The following is a 22,524-nucleotide window of genomic DNA, read 5'->3' on the forward strand; positions in this document are numbered from 1 at the left end:
AAATTTATATATTTAGTACCATACCAATCAAATAACTCCAAAATTATATCACAGAGCTAGAAAAAAATAACAACAGAATTCATCTTGATGAATAAAAAGCCTAACATATCAAGGAAATTAATGGAGAAAATAATGCCAGAAGGTGGCTTAGCTGTATTAGATCTCAAACTATATTATAAAGGGGCAACCTTCAAAAGAATCTGTTACTGGTTAAGAAACAGAGTGGTGGACCAATGGAATGGATTAGGTATTCAACATGCAGTGGTAAATAACCATAGTAACCAGAGATTAAAGGTAGGAGAAAAGAACCTACTTGTACAAAAATATTTATAGCAGGTTTTTTTTTTTGTGATGGCAAAGAACTGGAATGGAAGGGATGTCTATCAATTGCGGAATGGCTAAACAAGCCAAGCTATATAATTGTAATGGAATTCTATTGTGCCATGAAAAATGACAAACAAGGTGAATACAAAAAAGTCCTGGAAAGGTTTATATGAAGTGATGCAAAGTGAAGTGAGCAGAACCACAATAATGTACACGGTAAAAATCGTTTATGATAATCAGCTGTGAATGACTTAATATTATCAACAAGGCAAGGATCCAGGACAACTCCGAGGGACTCATGATGAAAAAAGATAGCTGCCATCACAGAAGGAACAGCTAGAGTTCCTAAATGAATGCAGACTGAAGCACACCATTCTTTTTCTTTATGAGTTTTTTTCTAGTGTAAACAATATGTGTCATTTCACAACATGACAAACATAGAAATATGTATTGCATGATAACATATGCACAACCTATATTACATTCCCTGCCTTCTTGGGGGAGGGGTGAGAGGGAGTAAGAGAATATGGATTGTAAAATGTCAGAAAATTATCATTCAAATTGTTTCAAGATATAATCTGGGGGCAAAAAACCTGTTTTCCAGTACTATTCCATCATTTCCCACTTTCCTTTCCCCCTGCCCTAATCTTGCCAATTTGATGAGTGTAAAGTGGTACTTTAGAGTTGTTTTAATTTGCATTTCCCTCATTATTAGTGATTTCAAGTATTTTTTTCATATAGCTATTGATAGCTTGGGTTTCTTTCTATGAAAACTTCCTATTAATATAGATAATCTTTGACCATTTGACCTTTTCTATTAACTGGGAAATGTCTCTTGTTCTTATAAATTTGAATTGATTCCCTATATTGCTTAGAAATGAGATCTTTATCAGAGAAATTTCCTACAAAGATTTTTCAAAGATTTCCTAGAATTTCCCATTTTCTCCCAATTTTAGTTGCATTGGTTTTGTCAATACATTTTAAATTTTATATACTCAAAACTGTCTAACCTATTTTTGTGGAAGACACCATCCTTCTAATCACTCAGATATAAAACTTAAGTTATTCCAACTATCCATTGTCTCTCATATCATCAATTCTATCTTCACCATATATCTTGCATCTGTCTTCTTCTCTCTAACACAGACATTACCTTAGTTGTGGTTTTTACTATTTCTAGCTAGAAATATTATAACCACCTCCTCCTGCCTCTAGCCTTATCTTTCTCTAAATTCACCACTAGCCAGTTGTCAGTTATTACTAAAATGCAAGTCTGATACTGTCATCCCCTTGCTGTGGAAACTCCAGTTGTCCCCCTTTATCTCTCAGATTAAATGAAATTCTTGTTTGACCTTTAAAACTTGTCATAATTGGGCTCCAAACTGTTTAGCCTCTGTACTTACTCTCTTCAAAGGCTTATCTTCCAGTCAAACTGTTTTGAGTGAAGTTTCCTTTAAGTGACATTCCATTTCTCCCTACAGATTTTTGGACAAGCTGTCCACTAGGGAGTGCACTCCCTTCATACTTTTACCTCTTAAGAGTCCTTAGCAACCTGTCTTTTGCCTCTTGTATTCCCTGAGCTTGATTATTAGCAACCCAGGAGGCTTAATTAGTAACAACTGACACAGTAGGCTTAACATTTTTTTTAACTTTTACTTTCTTAGTATACTGTGTGTTGGTTCCAAGGCATATGAAAGGGGATGATTTGCTCAGGGTCACACTGCTAGGAAGTGTCTGAGGCTACATTTGAACTCAGGACCTCATGCCTCTAGGCTTGGCTTTCAGTTCACTGACTGACCCCTGCATAGTAGCCTTTTAATAAATGCTTATTGAGTTAATGGCTAAAAGTTCAATTCAGGCATTCCTCTCTAAATGACCTTTCTTGATCACCTTATTTGCTATCCTCTCCCAAGGCAATACTCTGTATGTACTTTTATCTGTGTTCATATTGATTCCTTTAATAAAATATAAATTCCTTGAGGCTACTTTTTTTAACCTTTGTAGCCCAGCACTTATCTCACCCCCCCACCCCCCAAATTGGTTCGGCTTTTACTCCAGCTTCTTCCTCTTCACAGGAAACCTCACATATTGGCCACAGCAGTCTCCAACACCTGGCAGTTTGGGATTACAAATTATTGTTAAACCTGACAGCTCCCTATACTTTTTATCTCTGTGGAAACATAAGAGTCTTGTGTTTCCAAAGCCCACCAAGCAGGCAGAAGATTTCAAGGAGAGAAGAAAGGAAAGATAATGCGCAGCTCTCTTGGCTTCTCTCAGTTTTGTTCTGAGGATGCACGTAGAGATGAAACTGAGCAGAAGCATCTAGAGAGGCTTTTCCTTTTTAATTTGATGCTGGTACCTTCTCTCTGTTGATGACCTCCAGTTTATCCAGTATATATATATATATATATACAAGGCTTATGTGTGTATATTTATGCATGTGTGTGTGTAATATATGCAGGATACATTTTATTCTTCTTCCCCCTCAGGTTGAGGTCCTCGAGGGCAAGGGTTGTCTTTTATCTTCCTTCGTATTCCCAGCGCTTGCTTAGTATCTGGCACATAGTAGGCGACTAATGCTTACTGACCAAATTACTCTTTTAACTATCGGGCTAAGGAAGGCATCGGAAATAAATCTTCGTCGAAGGATAGAAAGTTGGGGCTGGGAGACAAGGGTGAGATGGCTCCTTGTCAGGCCTTGCTCGGCTGCCGAATGTTCCAGGACATCCCTTAGCTCCAGGTGCTGGGCCGAGCAGAGATGGAAGAAGAGAGGTCGCGGCCTGGCCCTAGCCAGGCCACACACTCGCTGTGGGACCTCGTGCAAGTCTCTCACCCTCTCTGGGCTGCTTATTCCCTCGGTTAAAAAAAAAATAAAGGAAGGAAGAAAGAAAAGAACTCGGCCCCAGGGTCTTGAGAGTTTCGAGGTTTCCTCTGTTCCTCACTCACCTCAACCCCGTCATTCCTCCAGTTGTCACAGGTCAAGAGCCCACCGCCCGAATATTTATAACAAGCGAACTCCCCAAAGCTACGGGTCGTCGAAGGCTCCATGCGCAGCGCAGGCGCAGTAGGCAGTACAGGACTCAAAAACAACCTCGGTGCCGAGGCACCGTTCAAAGCGTTCTGCGCAGGCGCAGCCACCCGGATCCGTTCGCCAATCGTTGAGGTCCGTGAAGAGGACTGTCTTTTCGTCCCCTGGGCGTCTTTGGCTCACTGCCCACGTCGGGTCGCGTCGCGCCGGCTGACGCGGAGACGCACGTCACTTCCGCCCCCTCCCGGGAGGCGGCGCTGGGCCGGTGGCAAGCCCCCGGAGGAGGCGCAGTCGTGAGAGGGAAGATGGCGACGAGCGGCGGGGAAGAGGCTGTGGTGGCGGCGGCTGTGGTGGCGGCGACAGGGACGGCGGCCATGGCGGCGGCGGGGGCGGCTCCTGCTGCCCCAACGCCGGCCCCGGCCCCCGCCCCCGCCTCGGCGCCGGCCCAGACCCCCACCCCGACCCCGGCCCCGGCCCCTGCCCCTGTCCCTGCTCCGGCCCCAGCCCCAGCCCTGCCGGCCCCGGCCCCATCCCCGGCCTCCGCCCCGGCCCCGGCCCCGGCTCCGGCCCCGGCCCCGGCCGCGGCCCCGGCTCCGGCCCCGGCTCCGGCTCCGGCCGCGGCCCCGGCCCCGGCCCCGGCCCAGGCCCCGGCTCCGGCTCCGGCTCCGGCTCCGGCCCCGGCCCCGGCCCCGGCCCCGGCCCCGTCCTCGACTCCGACTCCGGCTTCGGCTTCGGCCCCGGCTGCGGCCCCAGGCTGGGAGGTGGCTGTCCGGCCGCTGCTGTCCGCCTCCTACTCCGCCTTCGAGATGAAGGAGCTGCCGCAGCTGGTGGCCTCAGTCATCGAGAGGTAGTACCGGGCGGGGACCGGGAGCCGGGCGGGGCAGGGGGGAGATTCTGCTGTATCATTCTGGCCGCCACCCCACCGACCCCCCTCCCCCCGCAGCGCCTCGGGACCTTGGTCGAGGAGCTCTTGCCTCAGTCTCCCTCTGGAGTCTGAGGAGTGGTAACTGCGCTAGTTTCCGGGTCTTGAGGCCAGGCTTTGAGGCCAGCCTCTGCCTCTGCCTCACTGTGTGACCTTGGGCTAGTCACTTCCCCATTTGAGCCAGAGTTAACTTCTCAGTAAAAGGAGGGAATTGGGCTAAAAGATGTCTGAGGTTCCTTCTACTTCTGACATTCTGTGAAAGATGACCTGTCCGGGTTCCCCTTCCCCTTTTCCTGACCCTTGTGGTACTCTGAAGGTGTGACAGTGAAAATTGAGACCATGGGAGGATGATCAATGGATAAAACATCAACTTTGTAGTCAGGGGATCTGGATTCAAATCCTGTCCCTGGCACTTAATTATTTGCGTGACCTTGGGCCAGCATTTTACTTTCTCTAGACTTAAACTATGTAATCTGTAAAATGAGGAGTTTGGACTAGATAGCCCCTGAGGTCCCTTCCAACTTTCAAATCCATGGCCCTTTAATCTTAGGCTGCATTTTGAGAAGAGGTCATAGGATTTGATATGATGGCAAGACAGAATTCAATCCTCTGCCACCTATTAGCAATGTGACCTTGGGCAGTAATAACAGCTTACATTTATATATTACATTAAGGTTTTCAGAGCATTTTCCTCTTAGCTGTCCTTTGAAATAAGTAGAGCAATTATTACTACTTCCATTTAATAGAGGGGGGAAGGAAGCTGAAGCCCATGAGCTTCAGTGATTTGCTCCTCATCACCCTACCTAATAAGGATTAGAGTCAGAATTAAGTGGCTTCATCTTTCTGGATCTTTATTTCCACCTCTGTAAATTAAGGTGGGTAGAGTGGGTGAACATTTGTAAGGTGTAGCATGACAACATTTAGTGTTTGACTGTGAATAGGATGAGTAGTGCAAAGAACACTGAATTTGGAGTCCTGGGTTGGAATCTAAGCTGTTATTTTGTGACCTTTGTGATACTGGGCATGTTGTTCTGCCTTCAGGCCTCATTTTCCTCATCTGTAACAGGGCCCTTCCAGCCTTTAAGTCCTTTGCTCTTGTGAAGAGTTTGCATTCCTGGGGCAACCCTTCCCCTCAGCCCAAGAATAGGGGATTGAGGAATCTGGGGTTTAAATCAAGAGCCAACCAGTAATTTAATAACTAAGAGTCAGTCCCTCTGTGGAAAAGCAACCAGTGACATGTGCCTTTATGGGGTCTAAGCCACAACCTAATAGCAATCATTCTCTCTTCTGTTCCATGAACTTTAGATCTCTCTGTCATGGTTTTAAAGTTACCTAAAGCCAAGGGTCAGAAAGCTCCTGAACTGTTTGACCTAGAAATTGTTATTTTTTTCCATGATGAAGAGTTCTTTTTTTGTGTGTAAAAATATAATGTCTTCAAATTAGTTTATAAGCAGCTTTGTCAGTATATGCCAGAGGAGCTTGGAGAGGGGAGAGCAGTTGCTGGAGGAAGATGAGGGATGTAAGAATTCTCTGTAGCAGGAGGGTGGAGGGAGTTATGAACGGTAAGGCAGTTCAGGAGACCCAAGTTTTAGACCTGCTGTTAGTACTTTATTTTAAAATCTAGGGCATCTAAGTTGCTTCCCTTACGGTAATGGTGTCAAAGCCAAGATTCTAAGCTAGGCCTCCTACTCTCATCTGTAAAACAAGTATATTAGACTAGTTGACCTCTGAGGTTTTTCTTTCCAGCTCTTTAAGGCTTAGAGAAATAAGCCTTGACTTCACATTAGTTTTTCTCATTGTGAAGACACCACCACCATCAGGTGGTAGGAGCTGTTCATTTACAAAGGGATGTTATACCAGACTTCTGGTCTTCTTATTTTGCTACCACTTCAGACTTTAATAAATGTAATGAAAGAAATTATCCTTTGAGTTCATCTCTAGAAAAGGTGACTTCTTCCATTTTTTCAACCAGAACTTTATACTACTCTCTACATTTGCTGCTAATTGAATCATTTTAGCAAAGAAAAAAAAATTGGAAATTCAGAAAAGTCAGAAAAAAGTAATTTTACTTCAGTAAGGCCCACAGCCTGGCAAATTGTTATGCTTATTTGGCATTTGTGATATATCAAGCAGTAAATTCTGTAGACATTTCCTATAATGTTATCAAACCAGAAATGTTCTAAAGATAAACACATATCAAAGATCTTATCCTCAAATTCTATACTCTGCTTTTTAAAAAACCCTTTATATTAGTAGTATTTTCCTTGAAGTTTTATTCAGTGTGTTGATTGAATTAAGTTTTAGTCACATTTAACATTAGTATCATTGGATTGTAGAGCTAGAAAGGGCTTAAAATACCTTCATCCTGCCCAATGCCCTTATTTCATGAGAAAACTTAGGTTCACATTGGTTAAGAGATTTACCCAAGGGCATAGATCTGTGATATAGTCAAGACTTGAAATCTGGCCTCAAGAGTCCTAGTCCAGGCTCCTTTGTAAATTTGCCTTCAGGTTCTTAACTGACATATGCATGTCAATTCACTCTTAGGAGCCTCAGTTTCTTCCTTAAAATGAGGAAGTTAGGCTAGATGTCTCAAGGGTCTCAAGCCTCTTTGTGTAAGTTCAGACAGTTCACTTGGTTAAAGCAGAATCACAGTTATTTGTTTATACTCTTGTCATACACCTAATAATAGTTCTATTAAATGAAGAAAATTAAATGATTTATTCTAATCTAGGGAATTGGGCAGTTAGGTGGCTCAGAGGATAGATTGCTGGGCCCAAATCACAAGTACTTATCTTCCTGAGTTCAAATCTAGCCTCAAACACTTACTAGTTGTGTGACCCTGAACAAGTCACTTTAACCTCTGTGTGCCTCAGTTTCCTCATGTAAAATGAACTAGAAAAGGAAATGGCAAACCACTTCATTTTTTTTTACCAAGAAAACTCTTAAATGGGTCACAAAGAGTCAAGACTGAAAAACAACTGAAACAACAACTGATCCAGAGAATATTCTTAATTCAAGTACAGCAGACCAGATTTCAGGCAAAAGGATCTGGTCTCTTCCTGCCTCTTCCTCTGATAGCTCATGTAATTAAGATTTGACTGTGTTCATACAAAATAATAATATAACTCTTCACTGTTTTAGAAGCAGTTCTCAACTGCTAAGCATTTACCCACAGCCCCTCCTAGAAAAAGGTGGACAGGGTTATGTGACTTTGGTTTGAATTTCTGTGCCTTCTTTAGGATTCCATAGGGATTTAAAAAAATCTTTACCTTCTATCTTGGAATTATTATTAAATATCGATTCCAAGACAGAAGAGTGGTAAGAGGTAGACAATTGGGGTTAAGTGACTTGCTCAGGGTCATACAACTAGAAGTGTCTGAGGTCACACTTGAACCCAGGCCCTTTTATCTCCAGGTCTGGCTCTGTATCCATTGAACTACTTAGTTGCCCCTCCACGTGGAATTTTGAAGGAGAAAGATATTGAAAGGACACCTTCTCCATGAATTCCTCATTCTAATGCTGCTATACCACAAGAACAATACTTAGGTCATGATCCTTGTCCTCTTTTCTATAGTACTTTATGGCTACAGTGCTCTTTGCATACATAATTTGCTAAGAGGCAGTATAGTGAAGTTAGTTTCTGGAATTGAAGGAGCTGGCTCTTGTGTGACCTTGGGGAAGTCCTTTCTCAAGGCCTCAGTATCCTTATCTAAAAAATGAGGAGGTTGGACTAGATGACCCCTAAGAGCTGTTCTACTTCTAAATCTCTGATCACTATGTAGTAAGTTGTAACAAGGACTTGAACAAGCCAGGCCTGCTGACTCCAAGACCAATTTTTTTTTTTAATTTTTGTTGTTCAGTAGTTTTCAGTTATGTCTGACTTTTCTTGACCTTATTTGGGGCTTTATTGGCAAAGATACTGGAGTGGTTTGCCATTTCCTTCTCCCACTCATCTTACAGATGAGGAAACTGAGGTAAACATGGTTAAGTAACTTGCCCAAGGTCACACAACTAGGAAGTGTCTGAGGCTGAATTTAAACTTGAGTCTTCCTGACTAGGCCCAGTATTCTGTCCGTTGCACCACGTAGCTGTCCAAATTCTTTTTATTATTACATGTAAAATGGGCTGAATGTTTTACTTTTGATGGATGGATTGTTTTCTGTCCTATATTTACATCCAGATTATTTTTGCTTTTCCTCTTTTTGGGGGGTGGGAACCATTTTCTCTTGTGGATCCCTAAGCTTTCATCCACTATTATACTGGCCATGGTTTTCTTCCCTGTCCTCAGTGTCCTTCTGTTTTCCTGCTGCTGTGTACTTTCTGATTATTTGCTGTTCTGTCTCTCTTTTACTAGCTTTCACCTCTTACCCTGGCATTCTGAAGCTCCGTTAAATCCGTTATGTTAATTCCTCATGACTCTCAGGGGTGATGACATATGAAATAAGAGATTTCTAGGCATTGTGATACACTCTTTGTTCTCTTTTAGATGGAAGTTACCTTCCATTCTGATGAAGAGGTGGATGGACAGTTGCAGGGTCCAGACCCTACTTATTGAGAATTTGTAATTAGACACCTGTTGAAATGAAGAAGGAATAAATTAGCATGTATTAATTGGTGCTTTATGTTCAGAAGTGTCAGAGGGTAAAAACAATTAGAAATCTGATTCTATTTTTAATGGGCTTATTCCTTTTAACTTTTTGAGGCTTGCATGTATCATCATGCATGTCCTGAGGACTACAAACCATTTAAACACTATCGCCTTTCCAACCTAAGGAAATAGTCAGAATCAGTTTAACTCAGCACTCTGCTTTATGTGGACTTAATTAGCTTAATTGCTGAGGACTGGCTTCTTTTTAAAGAAAGCATCCCATACTGGGTTTTTTTCTTTACTTTGCTGCCTCTTGTTACTCTAAGCATAATGGTCTTTTAAGAACTTTCATTCATCTTCATTTATGAAATTTATCAACTTTTCCCTAAATCAGTGTTTCCTGTGTTGTTACTGAACTTCTTGGTTATAGAATTCCTCTTTATGTAATGCAAAGATACTTGTCATTGCTATACTCCCACCAGAATGTTCTTAGACATCCATTTCTTAAAACACACAAACGAGAGACAATGTAGAGTTGTGGAGAGAATGTTTGAAATTGCTTTTGGCACTTGACTAGCTGGGTGATCATTTTTTTCATCTGGAAAATGGAAATAATAATACCTGTAATGCCCCCCCCCCCCATTTCTTGTGAGGTTCAAATAAGATAATTTCTATGGAGTGCTTTTTAAACTTCAAAGCTTCTTACATAAATATTTGCTATTATTTTTCACTTAACCTTTGTCTCAGAAAAAAAAGTCAATGAGGAAGGCTACAATTCTATTAGGTTAATTGCTTTGTATCAACATAGTAGTTAACAAATAGAAGCAAATCTTCATCACTGGGAGATACTATTTAATTGTGTGAACAAATGACTTAAATCCTAGTCATTATGACTTTAGGTAAGTCCTTTAGCTTCTCTGAGTATTGATTGTTTCTCTTTCATTCCAAGGTAAACAAGATATCTAAAAAAGGCATTCATTTCTTCAGCATTTTTAAAAATGCCAGTCTGCATGGAAAAATGTCAGGCACCATGTTTTTTGATAGCCAAGAAAGAGTTGGGAAGGAACTTTTGTTAGTTATCTGTTGGCATTTATTAGCTAGGAGGAGGAGTTAGGTAACTATACTTCAAAAAGACAGAGCATGTAGAAAGAAAATATCAGCAATGGCAGATATCAGAAATAGAAGATATTAAGTTGCTTGAGAGGTGAGAATGGAAGTAAATTCCTTTTCTCCTTGTACCTCCCTGCCAACAAAAGAGAAGGCAGTTCTCTTTCCTAGCCCTAATCTTTATGATCATATTCCATTGTTTGGTAGCTGCTGTTCCGCTTATTATTATATGTAGCATTTTCAAATATAAGGCAACAAATCTTTTCATGAAGGTTCTTGGCCTTGCAGTTTATTAGGTTCACTTGGGTTTCAGACTATGGTAGGTTAAGAGAAATGGGTGTTCCAGAGGACTGAACAAACAGAGGTGTTACTTGGCAAATTAGAGAAGACATTCTTGCAATGTCGGGACGCAGCCTTTATCTACTTATGCACACATTTTCATTTCATGTTTCTGCCTTTCTCTTCCCCCCATTTTTTTGCTACTTGCTCTTTTCTCCCAATTAGTTTCATTGTACTCTTCATTACTTCTCTCATTATTTAGAATGACCTCCTAACTTACCCAATATACTTTCCTAACATACTTTCTCCCTAAGAACCTATTTAACTATTTCACATAGACCTTAGATTCCTCTTAAAATGATGAGTAATTCAAGGCTGTCTCTCCTTTTCTGGGCCAATACCTATCCTTATCTTTTCTCTATTTGTGTTTTTTGCTTTGTGTTAAGCTGTTCAATTACTAAGGGCAGGAGTCAGTGTCCAGTTTTGTGCCTTAGTATATACCTGACACATTTTTCACAGAAATAATCACTAAATAACAATGTGGCAACATTGATCTGGGCCAAGTGAGGCCAAACTTTTTTTCAGCATTTTGGTGTAACCTCATCCTCAGGATAGCAATTTCTATATTCTCCAACAGAATTTCTATCTTTCAGTGTGAGAACTTTGCTCCATAAAATTTCTCTTAGTTTTATTAGTATTGTTACTCTGATGGTTCAGATCACAAAGGGAAAACAGAAATAACTTCATAATAATGCTTTGTGTTTATAATGCTTTTACATGTACTGTCTCATTTGACCTAAACTGAAGTAGTCAGGGCAAGAATTTATCTCCATCTAATGATGTCACTGAGGCTAAGAGATTACTAAATACTGAAGAATGCTTTTTTGGTGCTTGTTTCCTCTTCTTTCCTCACTTTTCCTTTCCTGTATAGTTTTTCCTGTATAGTTTTTTTAAGCCCTTACCTTTCATCTTAGAATCAATACTGTGTATTTATTCCAAGGAAGAAGAGTGATAAGGGCTAGGCAATGGGGGTTAAGTGACTTGCCTAGGGACACATAGTTAGGAAAAAGCTTGATTTGAACCTAGCATTTCACATCTCTGTGCCTGGCTCTTATTCCACTGAGCCACCTAGCTGTCCCTTAACTCTTTCATTTTAAAGATGAAAAAAACTGGGGCTTAGATCAGTAAAAATTACTTCTTCAAAGGTGTGTCTGAGCCAGAATTCTAATTCAAGTTTTGTATCTTCTGAAACAAGGGCCATCTTTCCCCTACTACACTTAGTTTATGAAATAAGATCTATTGGTGATAGCTTGGAGCTCTGGATGCTCTTTCTATTCTCTCCTGGCTTTGAATTTTTGATGTCTTTTGTTTTCCTTACTTGGAATGAATCCAGAAAGAAGGAAACATCCTAACACTACCTAGCATAGAGCCTAACACATTATAGCCACTCAGGAAATAGTGGTTGCTTGACTGGTCAGAGAAGGAACCTGTTCTTGGCCAATTCCTATTTTAGAATTCTAAAATAATAAAGGTCTAAGAGTCTTCTGAGGTGATGGCTACTCTGGACTGGGACCCTCTGGGCAGGATAGTTTTCTGTTGGTATCCTCTACATTAAGGTGCTAACAGTGATGTTGCCATAGATCGCACAAGTTCAGTACTCTGTATGTACCTCTCTGAGGCTAGGATGCTTCTAGCTTGAGAATCAAAACTCTCAGGAAAATTTAATGTCTCCATTGAGTCACTGATGGTTGATTCAGTGCCTTCTTTGCTCAAATTCTTGACAATTTTCATGGATGTTTGATCCATGTTGATCCCCTTAGCCTAGGGGCTTGTGCCCTGGACTCTTAACCATCTTCTTTTTTAAAAGCCTTTATCTTCTGTCTTAAAATTGATACTGTCAGTTGTAAAGCAATAGAGGGGTAAGGGCTAGGCAATTGGGGTTAAGTGACTTGCCCCGGGTTATACAGCCAGGAAGTATCTGAGGCCAGAAATGAACCCAGGTTCTTCTTAATGAAGGACTGATGTTCTCTCCATTGTGTTACCTAGCTATCCCCTACTGTGAGAATCTTTTAAAGAAGCAGGAGTTCTGCTGAGGGGTAAAGGGGATGGGTGGGTGGGATTGCCAGAATTGCTCTGATGAGCCTCCACTTTAAACTGTGGAGATGACACACAGTAGATATTCCAGTTGAAGCTGTTAATTGAATGAATGTTCACCATGTGCTATTGATTTAGGCAAGTTTCTGGTTTGCCAACTTGTCATGTTGTCTTTGCAGTGAATCAGAAATCCTGCACCACGACAAGCAGTATGAGCCCTTCTACTCCTCCTTTGTTGCACTTTCCACACACTATATCACAACGGTCTGTAGCCTCAGTAAGTATCCAGCTGCTGTTACTCTCAATTCTTGGCCTATGAATAGAGGAATTTTGTTTCTCCAGTTAGGTTTGGCTGCATAAATTGGTTAATGAAGTGTCTTTGCTTCAACACTCCCAAGCCATCTTTCCAGGAGCTGACACGCAGTAAACACAGCATTACTCTTGACAAGTTCACTTTAACTCAGCCTACCTGAGCAGAAGAAGAAAATGCCCTTAGGCTTGAGGACCAAGTCCTCATCTCATTAGGTTTCTCCCTCCAGCAAAAGCCCTTCATGTAAGGTTCCACATGTCTGCCAATGAAGGAGTTAATTTCTCAGTAGTCCATAGCTTTAGGGCTAACAGGCAATTTACCAAAGCAGCATTCCATCCTGTGATTGTGGTCTGAAGGAGAATTTGTCTTCTTTATGTGCCCTGTAACATGAAATGACTTCTTCCAGCCTCTATTTTCTTATCTTTTTATCCATTTGGTTATAAAATTTGTATTTTATCTCTTTCCTATATTTCAGTAATTTATCACTCCAAACTCATATTTCTAATGTTGCTGCCTTAAAAAGCACCAGAGTACCTGCATTCTTTATTGACTTGTTTAGTTAGCAGGTTATTCAGGTAGACATGAACAACTTCATAAACCGTCAGCATCCTTCCAGGTAAGAGGCTGGAATTGTTGATAGCAAGCATCATGTCCTGATGGCATCATTTCCTTTGTCTTTAGAGATAAAACCTTAAACTTGCTTGCTTTGCAAGGGCCCCCGGGGAAAATAGATATGTAGGTAAAGGAATACCTTTTTTTTTCACATCGAACAAATATCAATGGTAAAAAAATGATGGTTGGTCATTGTCGGTTTTGGGTATAATTGTAGGTTGGTGGATGAAGGTGTTAGGCACAAAGTAGGGGTTCAGTAGAAACTTGTTATCAATTGCTTCAATTTGTTGATAAAGGAGGGTTGCAATTTCCTGTACACAAGTAGTTGGTTGCTTTTTCAGTTCCCCGTAATCAGCTCCAGTCAGTGGCAGCTGCCTGCAAAGTCCTGATTGAGTTCTCCCTCCTGCGTCTAGAGAATCCAGATGAGGCCTGTGCTGTATCCCAGGTGAGAGCTGTGGGCTGGCATGCCACCAATCCAGGGCTGAAAGATTTCCTGCTCTTATTTGACTTTGGATTGCTGCATAGAGTCAGAGAAGTAGGAAAAGGGAAGGATAGTAGAAGAGGATTTGAATTATTGTCCATTTTGCACTGGTTAATATGAACCTAATTTTGTTCCTCTAAGACTTTGCCAATGAGAATGCTTTGCACTGTATTTGCTTAGAAACATTTAAATTTGATTTCTCACCAGAAACACTTGATCCTCCTTATCAAAGGCCTGTGCACTGGCTGTAGCCGGCTAGACCGAACTGAAATCATTACTTTCACTGCAATGATGAAATCTGCCAAGCTGCCACAGACAGTGAAGACTCTCTCAGATGGTAAGTGTTTTCCCTGTAGGATTTACCCATTTGACTCCAGGCATTTCCAGATTGTTTGCTGCTTTGCCGCTATCATTTTGTGTCCCACTTCTTTTTTGAACTAATCCAGTGGAAGATCAGAAGGAGCTGGCTTCACCAGTCAGCCCAGAGCTGAGGCAGAAGGAGGTACAAATGAACTTTCTGAACCAGTTGACCTCAGTCTTCAATCCTAGAGCAGTAGCAACACCAGCCCTCTCACCGGTGATTCAGGTGAGAGTCTTAGCTTAACTCAAATACTCTTGTCTCTATCACATGCTAATCCAGTGAGTAAAAGATAATAATAGTTAACACATTTTGATTCATTCTGTATTTCTTGTTATTTGCACTGGACAAGTAACCTTTGTATGTTCATAAAGTTGGAGAGTAGCATTTTTGGAATTGGCCTAGGGATAGTGAAGTTTTAGAAGTAGAGGAACTGCTGGATTAGATGACTCCTAAGGTCTTTTTCACCTCTAAATCAATTATTTTACCATTAAGAAAATTTTTTTTATTTTTAATTTCATGCATTGTTCCTTGGTTACAAAAATCATTTTATTTCTCTCCCTCCCCTCCCCCACCCCTTCCATAGCTGATGCACAGTTTGACTGGGTATCACCTGTGTTCTTGATCAGAACCTCTTTCCATGTTGTTGGTATTTGTAATAGGGTGTTCATTTGGAGTCTATTTCCCCATTCATATCTCCTTCGACCCATGTCATTAAGCTGTAGTTTTTCTTTAGTGTTTTTACTCCCACAGTTTTTCCTCTGGATGTGGATAGTGTTTTTTCTCCTGTATCCCACTATGTTGTTCAGGGTCTTTGCGTTGCCACTAGTGGAGAAGTCCATTGTCTTCAATTGTACCACAATGTGTCAGTCTCTATGTACAATGTTCTCCTGGTTCTTCTCTCACTCTGCATCATTTCCTGGAGGTTGTTCCAGTCTCCATGGAATTCCTCCAGTTTATTATTCCTTTTAGCACAATACTATTCCATCACCAACATACACCATAATTTGTTCAACCATTCCCCAATTGAAGGGCATCACCTCCTTTTCAAATTTTTTGCTACCACAAAGAACGCAGCTATGAATATTATTGTACTATAATCTCTTTGGGGTACAAACCCAGAAGTGCAATGGCCGGATCAAAGGGCAGACAGTCTTTTATCACCCTTTGGGCATAGTTCCAGATTGTCCTCCAGAATGGTTGGATCAATTCACAACTCCACCAGCAGTGCATTAATGTCCCCACTTTGCCACATCCCCTCCAACATTCATTACTTTCCTTTGCTGTCATGTTAGCCAATCTGCTAGGTGTGAGGTGATACCTCAGAGTTGTTTTGATTTGCATCTCTCTGATTATCAGAGATTTTAGAACACTTTCATGTACTTATTAATAGTTTTGATTTCTATAACTGAAAATTGCCTATTCATGTCTCTTGCCCATTTATCAATTGGAGAATGGCTTGATTTTTTGTACAATTGATTTAGCTCTTTATAAATTTGAGTAATTAGACCTTTGTCAGAGTTTTTTGTTATGAAGATTGTTTCCCAATTTGTTATCTCCCTTCTGATTTTGGTTACATTGGTTTTGCTTGTACAAGAAACTTTTTAATTTGATGTAGTCAAAGTTATTTATTTTACATTTTGTGACTCTTTTCTAAGTCTTGCTTGGTTTTAAAATTATTCCCTTCCCAACGGTCTGACAAACATACTATTCTGTGTTTACCTAATTTACTTATTTTACCATTTTTTGTTGGCTACTGGGCCCTGACTTGATTCCCATCTTTTTGGACAGTAAGCAATGAAGTTGTGGCAGCTATCTGTTATGAGGGCTCTCAATGGCTTTGTTTTTCACTTAGATGGAAGGAGAAAATGATGACCAGTGCTCAACAGATCAAGCCTCTGCCATCAAGACAAAGAATGTGTTCATAGCTCAGAATGTGGCTAGTCTACAGGAACTTGGTAAGATAAGAAACTTATTACCTTAGAATATAGGGTCACTGTAGGCTCAGGTCCAATGATTGTCTAGAAACCAGACCTTATCTCTGTAAGTTTCTCTGTGAAAAGGAGTAAAGTCCCAGGTCTCATTTGTAGCTCTGTATCTTATCATTGGTGCAGGTGGCTCAGAGAAACTGCTTCGAGTGTGTCTGAATCTTCCATATTTCCTACGCTACATCAATCGGTTCCAAGATGCTGTGTTGGCTAATTCTTTCTTCATTATGCCTGCAACAGTGGCAGATGCCACTGCTGTCCGTAATGGGTAAGAGGTTGCAAAGGTTGTCTCTTAAAAGAGAACTATTTTTAACCCTTTATTACTAGTTAACTGTGATCTGAGGGTTAAAAGGACTAGCCAGATTTACCATGTCTTCTCGCTCATCTTATAGTTTTCATTCATTGGTCATTGATGTAACCATGGCATTGGATACCCTTTCTCTCCCTGTTTTGGAACCCCTTAATCCTGCTCGATTACAAGATGTGACAGTGCTCAGCCTTAGCTGTCTATATGCAGGTAAGTAGTTTGGGCTTAGTTCTAGGTTGCTTTTTTAGCCCTGGGAATCTTCTTGATTTTTTTTATTGTTGCTTGATTTCTTTCTCCACAAAGTCAATCCATTGTCTTCTATCCAGATGATTGAGAAGGAGCTGACAGTTTTCCATAACTCAGGCTCTGTTCAACCATAGGAAAAACCAGTGGTGCTTCACAGAGTTCTTTATGTATAAGGATGCTTATTATTGTAAATGCTCCCTGTTACATCTGAATCATCCTTGCCCCCCATTCACCCTGCTGCCTTAAAGTACGTGAGACTTGAGAATGAACTTATTTTCTTCAAGGTGTTATGGCCACCTTTTAATTGGGAAAAATGCTTTATAGTCTTTCTAACCTCATTTCATACAATTCCATTGGACTACTCACTGTCCTGTTCTCTTCCTGACTTTTCCTATAGCTTTGTCTTCATTAACTAATCCTAGCTGCCTTTGTATGTGTGTCCCTTATTCCACCCAACAATATACCACCTGTTGAAGTATCTTCTTCTCCAACTTCTAATTCTTTTTCTATATCCTAGTGATGTAGTATAGGTTGGTACCTGAGGGCTCTTAGCAGGAAGTCATGGAATCTCTGCTTTTGTTGCAGGTGTAAGTGTGGCCACATGCATGGCCATTCTTCATGTGGGCAGTACCCAGCAGGTGCGAACAGGCTCTACTAGCTCCAAAGAGGAAGATTATGAAAATGATGCTGCTACTATTGTTCAGAAATGTGTAAGCCAAGGGTGCTTAGACTGAAAGGGGTTGGAGGGAGACAGTTTGGTTGCTGAAATGTGGCTGCCTTAAAAGTTGGGCTTAGGAGAAATACACTAAGTGGGACTCTTCAGTGGATAATGACATTTTATGGGTAGACTGCTTCTCAGAAGCTTAACTTTCTTTCTTTAATTATGCAGTTATAAACACAGTTTAGCCCTGACAGTAGACCTGGTAAAAGTTGTCTTTCTGTAATTGAGGCATAGTTGTCCCTCGCTATATTGCGGTTCACTTATTGTGGCTTCACTGTATTGCTGGCTTTAAAAAATATATATATTTAATTCTATATCACAGAGTTTTTGCTATATTGCAGGATTTTTTTTTAAACATTATTTTATTTGGTCATTTCCAAACATTATTCATTGGAGACAGAGATCATTTTCTTTTCCTCCCCCCTCGCCCCCCCATAGCTGATGTGCGATTCCACTGGGTATCACATGTGTCCTTTATTCAAACCCATTTCCATGTTGTTGGTATTTGCATTAGAATGTTCATTTAGAGTCTCTCCTCAGTCATATCCCCTCAACCCCTGTAGTCAAGCAGTTGCTTTTCATCGGTGTTTTTACTCCCACAGTTTATCCTCTGTTTGTGGATAGTGTTTTTTAGATCCCTGCAGATTGTTCAGGGACATTGCATTGACACTAATGGGGAAGTCCATTACTTTTGATTGTACCACAGTGTATCAGTCTCTGTGTACAATGTTTTCCTGGTTCTTCTCCTTTCGATCACTTCCTGGAGGTTGTTCCAGTCTCCATGGAATTCCTCCACTTAATTATTCCTTTTAGCACAATAGTATTCTATCATCAACATATACCACAATTTGTTCAGCCATTCCCCAATTGAAGGGCATCCCCATATTTTCCAATTTTTGGCCACCACAAAGAGTGCAGCTATGAATATTCTTGTACAAGTCTTTTTCCTTATTATCTCTTTGGGGTACAAACCCAGCAGTGCTATGGCTGGATCAAAGGGCAGACAGTCTTTTATTGCCCTTTGGACATAGTTCCAAATTGCCCTCCAGAATGGTTGGATCAATTCACAACTCCACCAGCAATGAATTAGTGTCCCTACTTTGCCACATCCCCTCCAGCATTCATTACTTTCCATAGCTATCATGTTATATCACAGGATTTTGCAGATGAATACTGAACTGTACACAATGGAAATGCAGTACACCACTACTGCTTACACAAGTTTACGAGCATATGAAGTGTTTATAAGAGTGTGGAAAAGGTTTATAGGAGAGTGGGAAAGATTTATAAAGCCCTAAAAGTATATAAATAATAAAATAAATATAACACTGCTACTTTGTGGATTTTTACCTATCGCGGGCATCTCTGGAATGTAACTCCCATTATAGGAAAGGTATCACTATATTACAATACTCAGAAGAGAAAAGTCTTAGAATGAGGTATGAGAAGGATTAGTCATTTTATTGAAAAATGGTTTATGTTGCCTCACATTTCATGTATATGTTTTCCAACAGCTTGAAATCTATGAGATGATTGGGCAGGCCATCAGCAACTCCCGGAGAGCTGGAGGAGAGGTAGAAAACATACCTCTTAGTTAAGCTTATCCTTTAACATTTCTCAGTTTTGGATTTCCTCAGATTTTCACTTATACTTTGTTTCTCTCATTTCAGCACTACCAGAACTTTCAGCTGCTGGGTGCTTGGTGTTTGCTGAATAGTCTCTTCCTCATCTTGAATCTCAGCCCAACTGCCTTAGCTGATAAGGGGAAAGAGAAAGATCCACTGGCTGCTCTCAGAGTTCGAGACATCATTGCTCGTGCAAAGGAGGGTGTGGGCTCCCCCAAACTGGGACCTGGGAAAGGGTATGTAATTACTGGGTTTTATATCAGTAAAGGATATCAGTGCATTTGTAGAACCTTGGAGAAGAGACCATTTGGGCAGGGGGAGCAGGACTTGATCATTATTCCTCAACTATTTTAAGAAAGGAATATGAAAGGAATGATGAGACTTGGTTTCAAGGATCAGAACTAGGAGAAGGGGAAAAAAAGAAACAGAGAAGGAAATTTTGGTTTAATAGAAGGAAAGATTTCCTAACAACAAGAAGTGTCCAAAAGTGATATTGTTAGGGAGAGAAAATGATTTCTTAATCCCTGGAGATTTTTAAGCATATTGTCGGCTACTTATTAAGGATATTATTGAGAGAACAGGTTGAACCATAGAACTTCTAGGTCCTTTGTGTCTTGGAGAGTTTATGATTTTTCATTTTCTCCCTCTTTATTTTGAACTTACTGCATAGAGTGATGGCTTTTTTTTCCCAGCTTGAGTGAAGTTTTTTTCCTTATAAAATGACAGTAATGTAAAATTGTTCATAGTACAATCTTTCAGCGTTTTAGTAAAATCTGGATAGAAAGTATGAGGTTTGGCTTACGTGTTGTTAAAGGCTGTTACCCTTTTTCACCCCTGTTCTCTCTTTTACCTCCCTGTCACCTTCTCTTTTTTCTCTTTCTCAAAAATAACAGTATCATTCATTTTTACTATACTTTTTCTGAATGAATTTGTGGCCAACAATCCCTATACTTGTAAAGAATTTTTAAAAATTTGAACAGTTAGGGGGCAGCTTAAGTGGCTCCATGAATTGAGAACTAAGTCTAGAGAGGGGAGGTCTTGGGTTCAGATCTGGCCTCAGACACTTTACTAGCTATGTGACCCTGGGCAATTCATTTAACCCCAATTACCTAGGCTTTACTGCTCTTCTTCTGCCTTGGAACCAATACACAGTACTGATTCTAAGACAGATGGTAAAAAAAAATTCAACAGTTATGCAGAACTGTTGGTATGAACAACATACCAGACACACCTGACAGTAAATTCAGTATTCTGTATCCATAGTCCTCTATCTCCGTATAAAAGGGAAGGAAAATTCATTTTCTTATTTTTCTGGACTGAGTTTGACTATAAGTAAATATTTAATATTCAATTGAGTTTTCCTATATTTTGCACTTATTGTAGTCAACATGTTTTTCTTTTTATTCTCAATTTATTCTACATTAGTTCATGTAACTAACTCTTCAGTGCTTTTCTGAATTCTTTGTTATTTGTAATTTCTTATGATATAGTGATATTGCATTATTCATACATCATAATTTATTTAATCATCTCGAATCAGTGGGTGTCTGTTTCATTTCAAATTCTTTGCTACTACATAAGACTTTCTGTTTTTTTTTTACCTTTTTGAGGTACTATATCCTTGGCCTTTTCTCCTTGCCTCTTTTTCCATAGTTAAGCAGAATACTGAATTCAGAGGTTGATCATTAGGTCTTGAGAAGAATAAGGTAAGAGTGCTTAGGGGATTTATCTTAGGAGAGAGGAATGGTTTCAGTGCAAAGTCAGTAGTTTCTCAGTTGAACAGTTGAATTTATTGGTTTTCTTTCTTGATTTTGAGATGAGTAACTTTATAGAATTGAGTTAAAAAAAACTTTAAAAAATGATTTATTGTGAACTTCATCTCAAAAATACAAAAAAGAAAGTCTCATTTATATATATATATATAATTTTTAGTTTATTAGCTAACAAATCAACTGACTTTAAAAATCAATTTGATAATGTATAAAATTAATTATTTAATATTTAAATAAGTAAGAATTATGTATGTTATATTAAAAAACAAACTTGATGCTGTCTAGTTTCAATGTGCATGTTCTCCAGCCAACATCAAAACAAACAGCCTCACCAAGTACATTCCTAACAAAAAGCTTATCATCAGGTATTAATAGAAAGGAGTGTATACTTTTACTTTGGTAATTTGACATAAAATTAATTCCTGTGTATATTCAGAATTATGTTTCTTCTCCATGGTGACTCTACTTACATTGCTCTAGGCTTATGTGTTGTATTTTGACATGTCTTCCCTTTATTTATCATTACTTTGTAGGACTCTTCAATATTTCTCTCAATTGCTTGTATATATATTTATCATTCCTCACAGTGCAGTAATACTTTATTACCGTAATAAACCAGAATTCATCCCATCACTTTCCAACTATTGAGTTCCTATTTTTTTTTTAATCCTTTCCTTCTCTCTTAGAATTAGTACTAAGTATTGGTTCCAAGGCAGAATAGTGGCAGGGCTATTCGTTGGGGTTAAGTGACTTGTCCAGGTCACATAGCTAGAAAATTTCTGAGGTCAGATTTGAATCTAGGACCTCCTATGCTTAGGCCTGACTATCTACTCAGCCACCTAGCTGCCATGCCTATTGGATTTTGAGCATTTTGTTTTAAATAATCCTTTGGTAAACAATTTTATACATATGGGTTCTTTTTTGCTTACAGTAACTTCTTTAGGATTACAGAAATACATAGACCTCAGAGACTGTGTAGTCCAACCTATACACAAAATGAATCTTTAGTCAGTCAGCAAGTATTTATTAAGTGTTTATTATGTTGTCGACATTGTGTAAAATGCTGGAGATACAGAGAAAGAAAAGTTTGAGATGTTCAACAGGCAGTTGGTGATACAAAACTGGAGTGCAGAGAAATCTGGGCTAGATACATCATCTTCATAGGGACTGTAATTCAATGATCTCAGAAAAGATATATCTGGATCAAAGGGAATGAACAAATTTCAGATTGTGTACTAGAAAAAATGAATCAATTTTCAGTCTTAACAATAATGATTTTTTTGAAGAAGCCCATACCCTGTCTAAAAATTGATACTAATTTTTGGTGAGCAGTAGAGGCTAGGCATTTAGGATTAAGTGACTTGCTAAGAATCTCACAGCTAGGAATATATATTTGAACATGGGACCTCTCTTCTCCAGGCCTGGTGCTGTATCCACTGAGCCCACTTAGACTGTCTCTTCACCAGTCATGAATTAATTGGCTCTGTCTTCCTATAGGCCAGGCAACAATGAACTTTTCCCATTTTTAAAATTTTTCCTATCTTGAGGGCTTTAAGATGACTTCAGGATTTTAGTTTTCAATTTTCTGATTAGTAGTAATTTTGAACATTTTTTTCAAGTATTTACTAACAGTTTGTAATTATTCTTTAGGAAGCTATTTTTATTTGTTCTTTTGTCATATATCTGTAATGGGATGGCTTTTGTAACTATTTACATTTGAAAAAGAATATAAACTGTAAAAATTAAATTTAGTCTTTAT

At 39.8% G+C, this 22,524-nt stretch overlaps 1 protein-coding gene and 1 long non-coding RNA gene across 2 annotated transcripts in view; one reads left to right on the forward strand and one right to left on the reverse strand.

The window, feature by feature from the left end:
- LOC130453891 (uncharacterized) overlaps positions 1 to 3,563 on the reverse strand; it is a 28,027-nt gene extending 24,464 nt beyond the window's left edge. The window contains exon 1 of the long non-coding RNA XR_008911551.1: positions 3,271 to 3,563. This is a non-coding gene — a long non-coding RNA (uncharacterized LOC130453891). The remainder of the gene's footprint in view (positions 1 to 3,270) is intronic.
- Positions 3,564 to 3,606: 43 nt separating this feature from the next.
- The window catches only part of UBR4 (ubiquitin protein ligase E3 component n-recognin 4), a 162,006-nt gene continuing 143,088 nt past the window's right edge, over positions 3,607 to 22,524 (forward strand). Inside the window, exons 1-11 of the mRNA XM_056795687.1 lie at positions 3,607 to 4,199; positions 12,525 to 12,622; positions 13,609 to 13,712; positions 13,956 to 14,085; positions 14,195 to 14,334; positions 15,962 to 16,064; positions 16,221 to 16,362; positions 16,487 to 16,611; positions 17,233 to 17,357; positions 18,883 to 18,942; positions 19,039 to 19,229. Coding sequence (XP_056651665.1) covers positions 3,658 to 4,199; positions 12,525 to 12,622; positions 13,609 to 13,712; positions 13,956 to 14,085; positions 14,195 to 14,334; positions 15,962 to 16,064; positions 16,221 to 16,362; positions 16,487 to 16,611; positions 17,233 to 17,357; positions 18,883 to 18,942; positions 19,039 to 19,229 — 1,760 coding nt within the window. The 5' untranslated portion in view covers positions 3,607 to 3,657. The remainder of the gene's footprint in view (positions 4,200 to 12,524; positions 12,623 to 13,608; positions 13,713 to 13,955; positions 14,086 to 14,194; positions 14,335 to 15,961; positions 16,065 to 16,220; positions 16,363 to 16,486; positions 16,612 to 17,232; positions 17,358 to 18,882; positions 18,943 to 19,038; positions 19,230 to 22,524) is intronic.

The sequence above is a fragment of the Monodelphis domestica genome, chromosome 4 (assembly GCF_027887165.1).
Source record: "Monodelphis domestica isolate mMonDom1 chromosome 4, mMonDom1.pri, whole genome shotgun sequence".
NCBI classification, from domain to species: Eukaryota; Metazoa; Chordata; class Mammalia; order Didelphimorphia; family Didelphidae; genus Monodelphis; species Monodelphis domestica.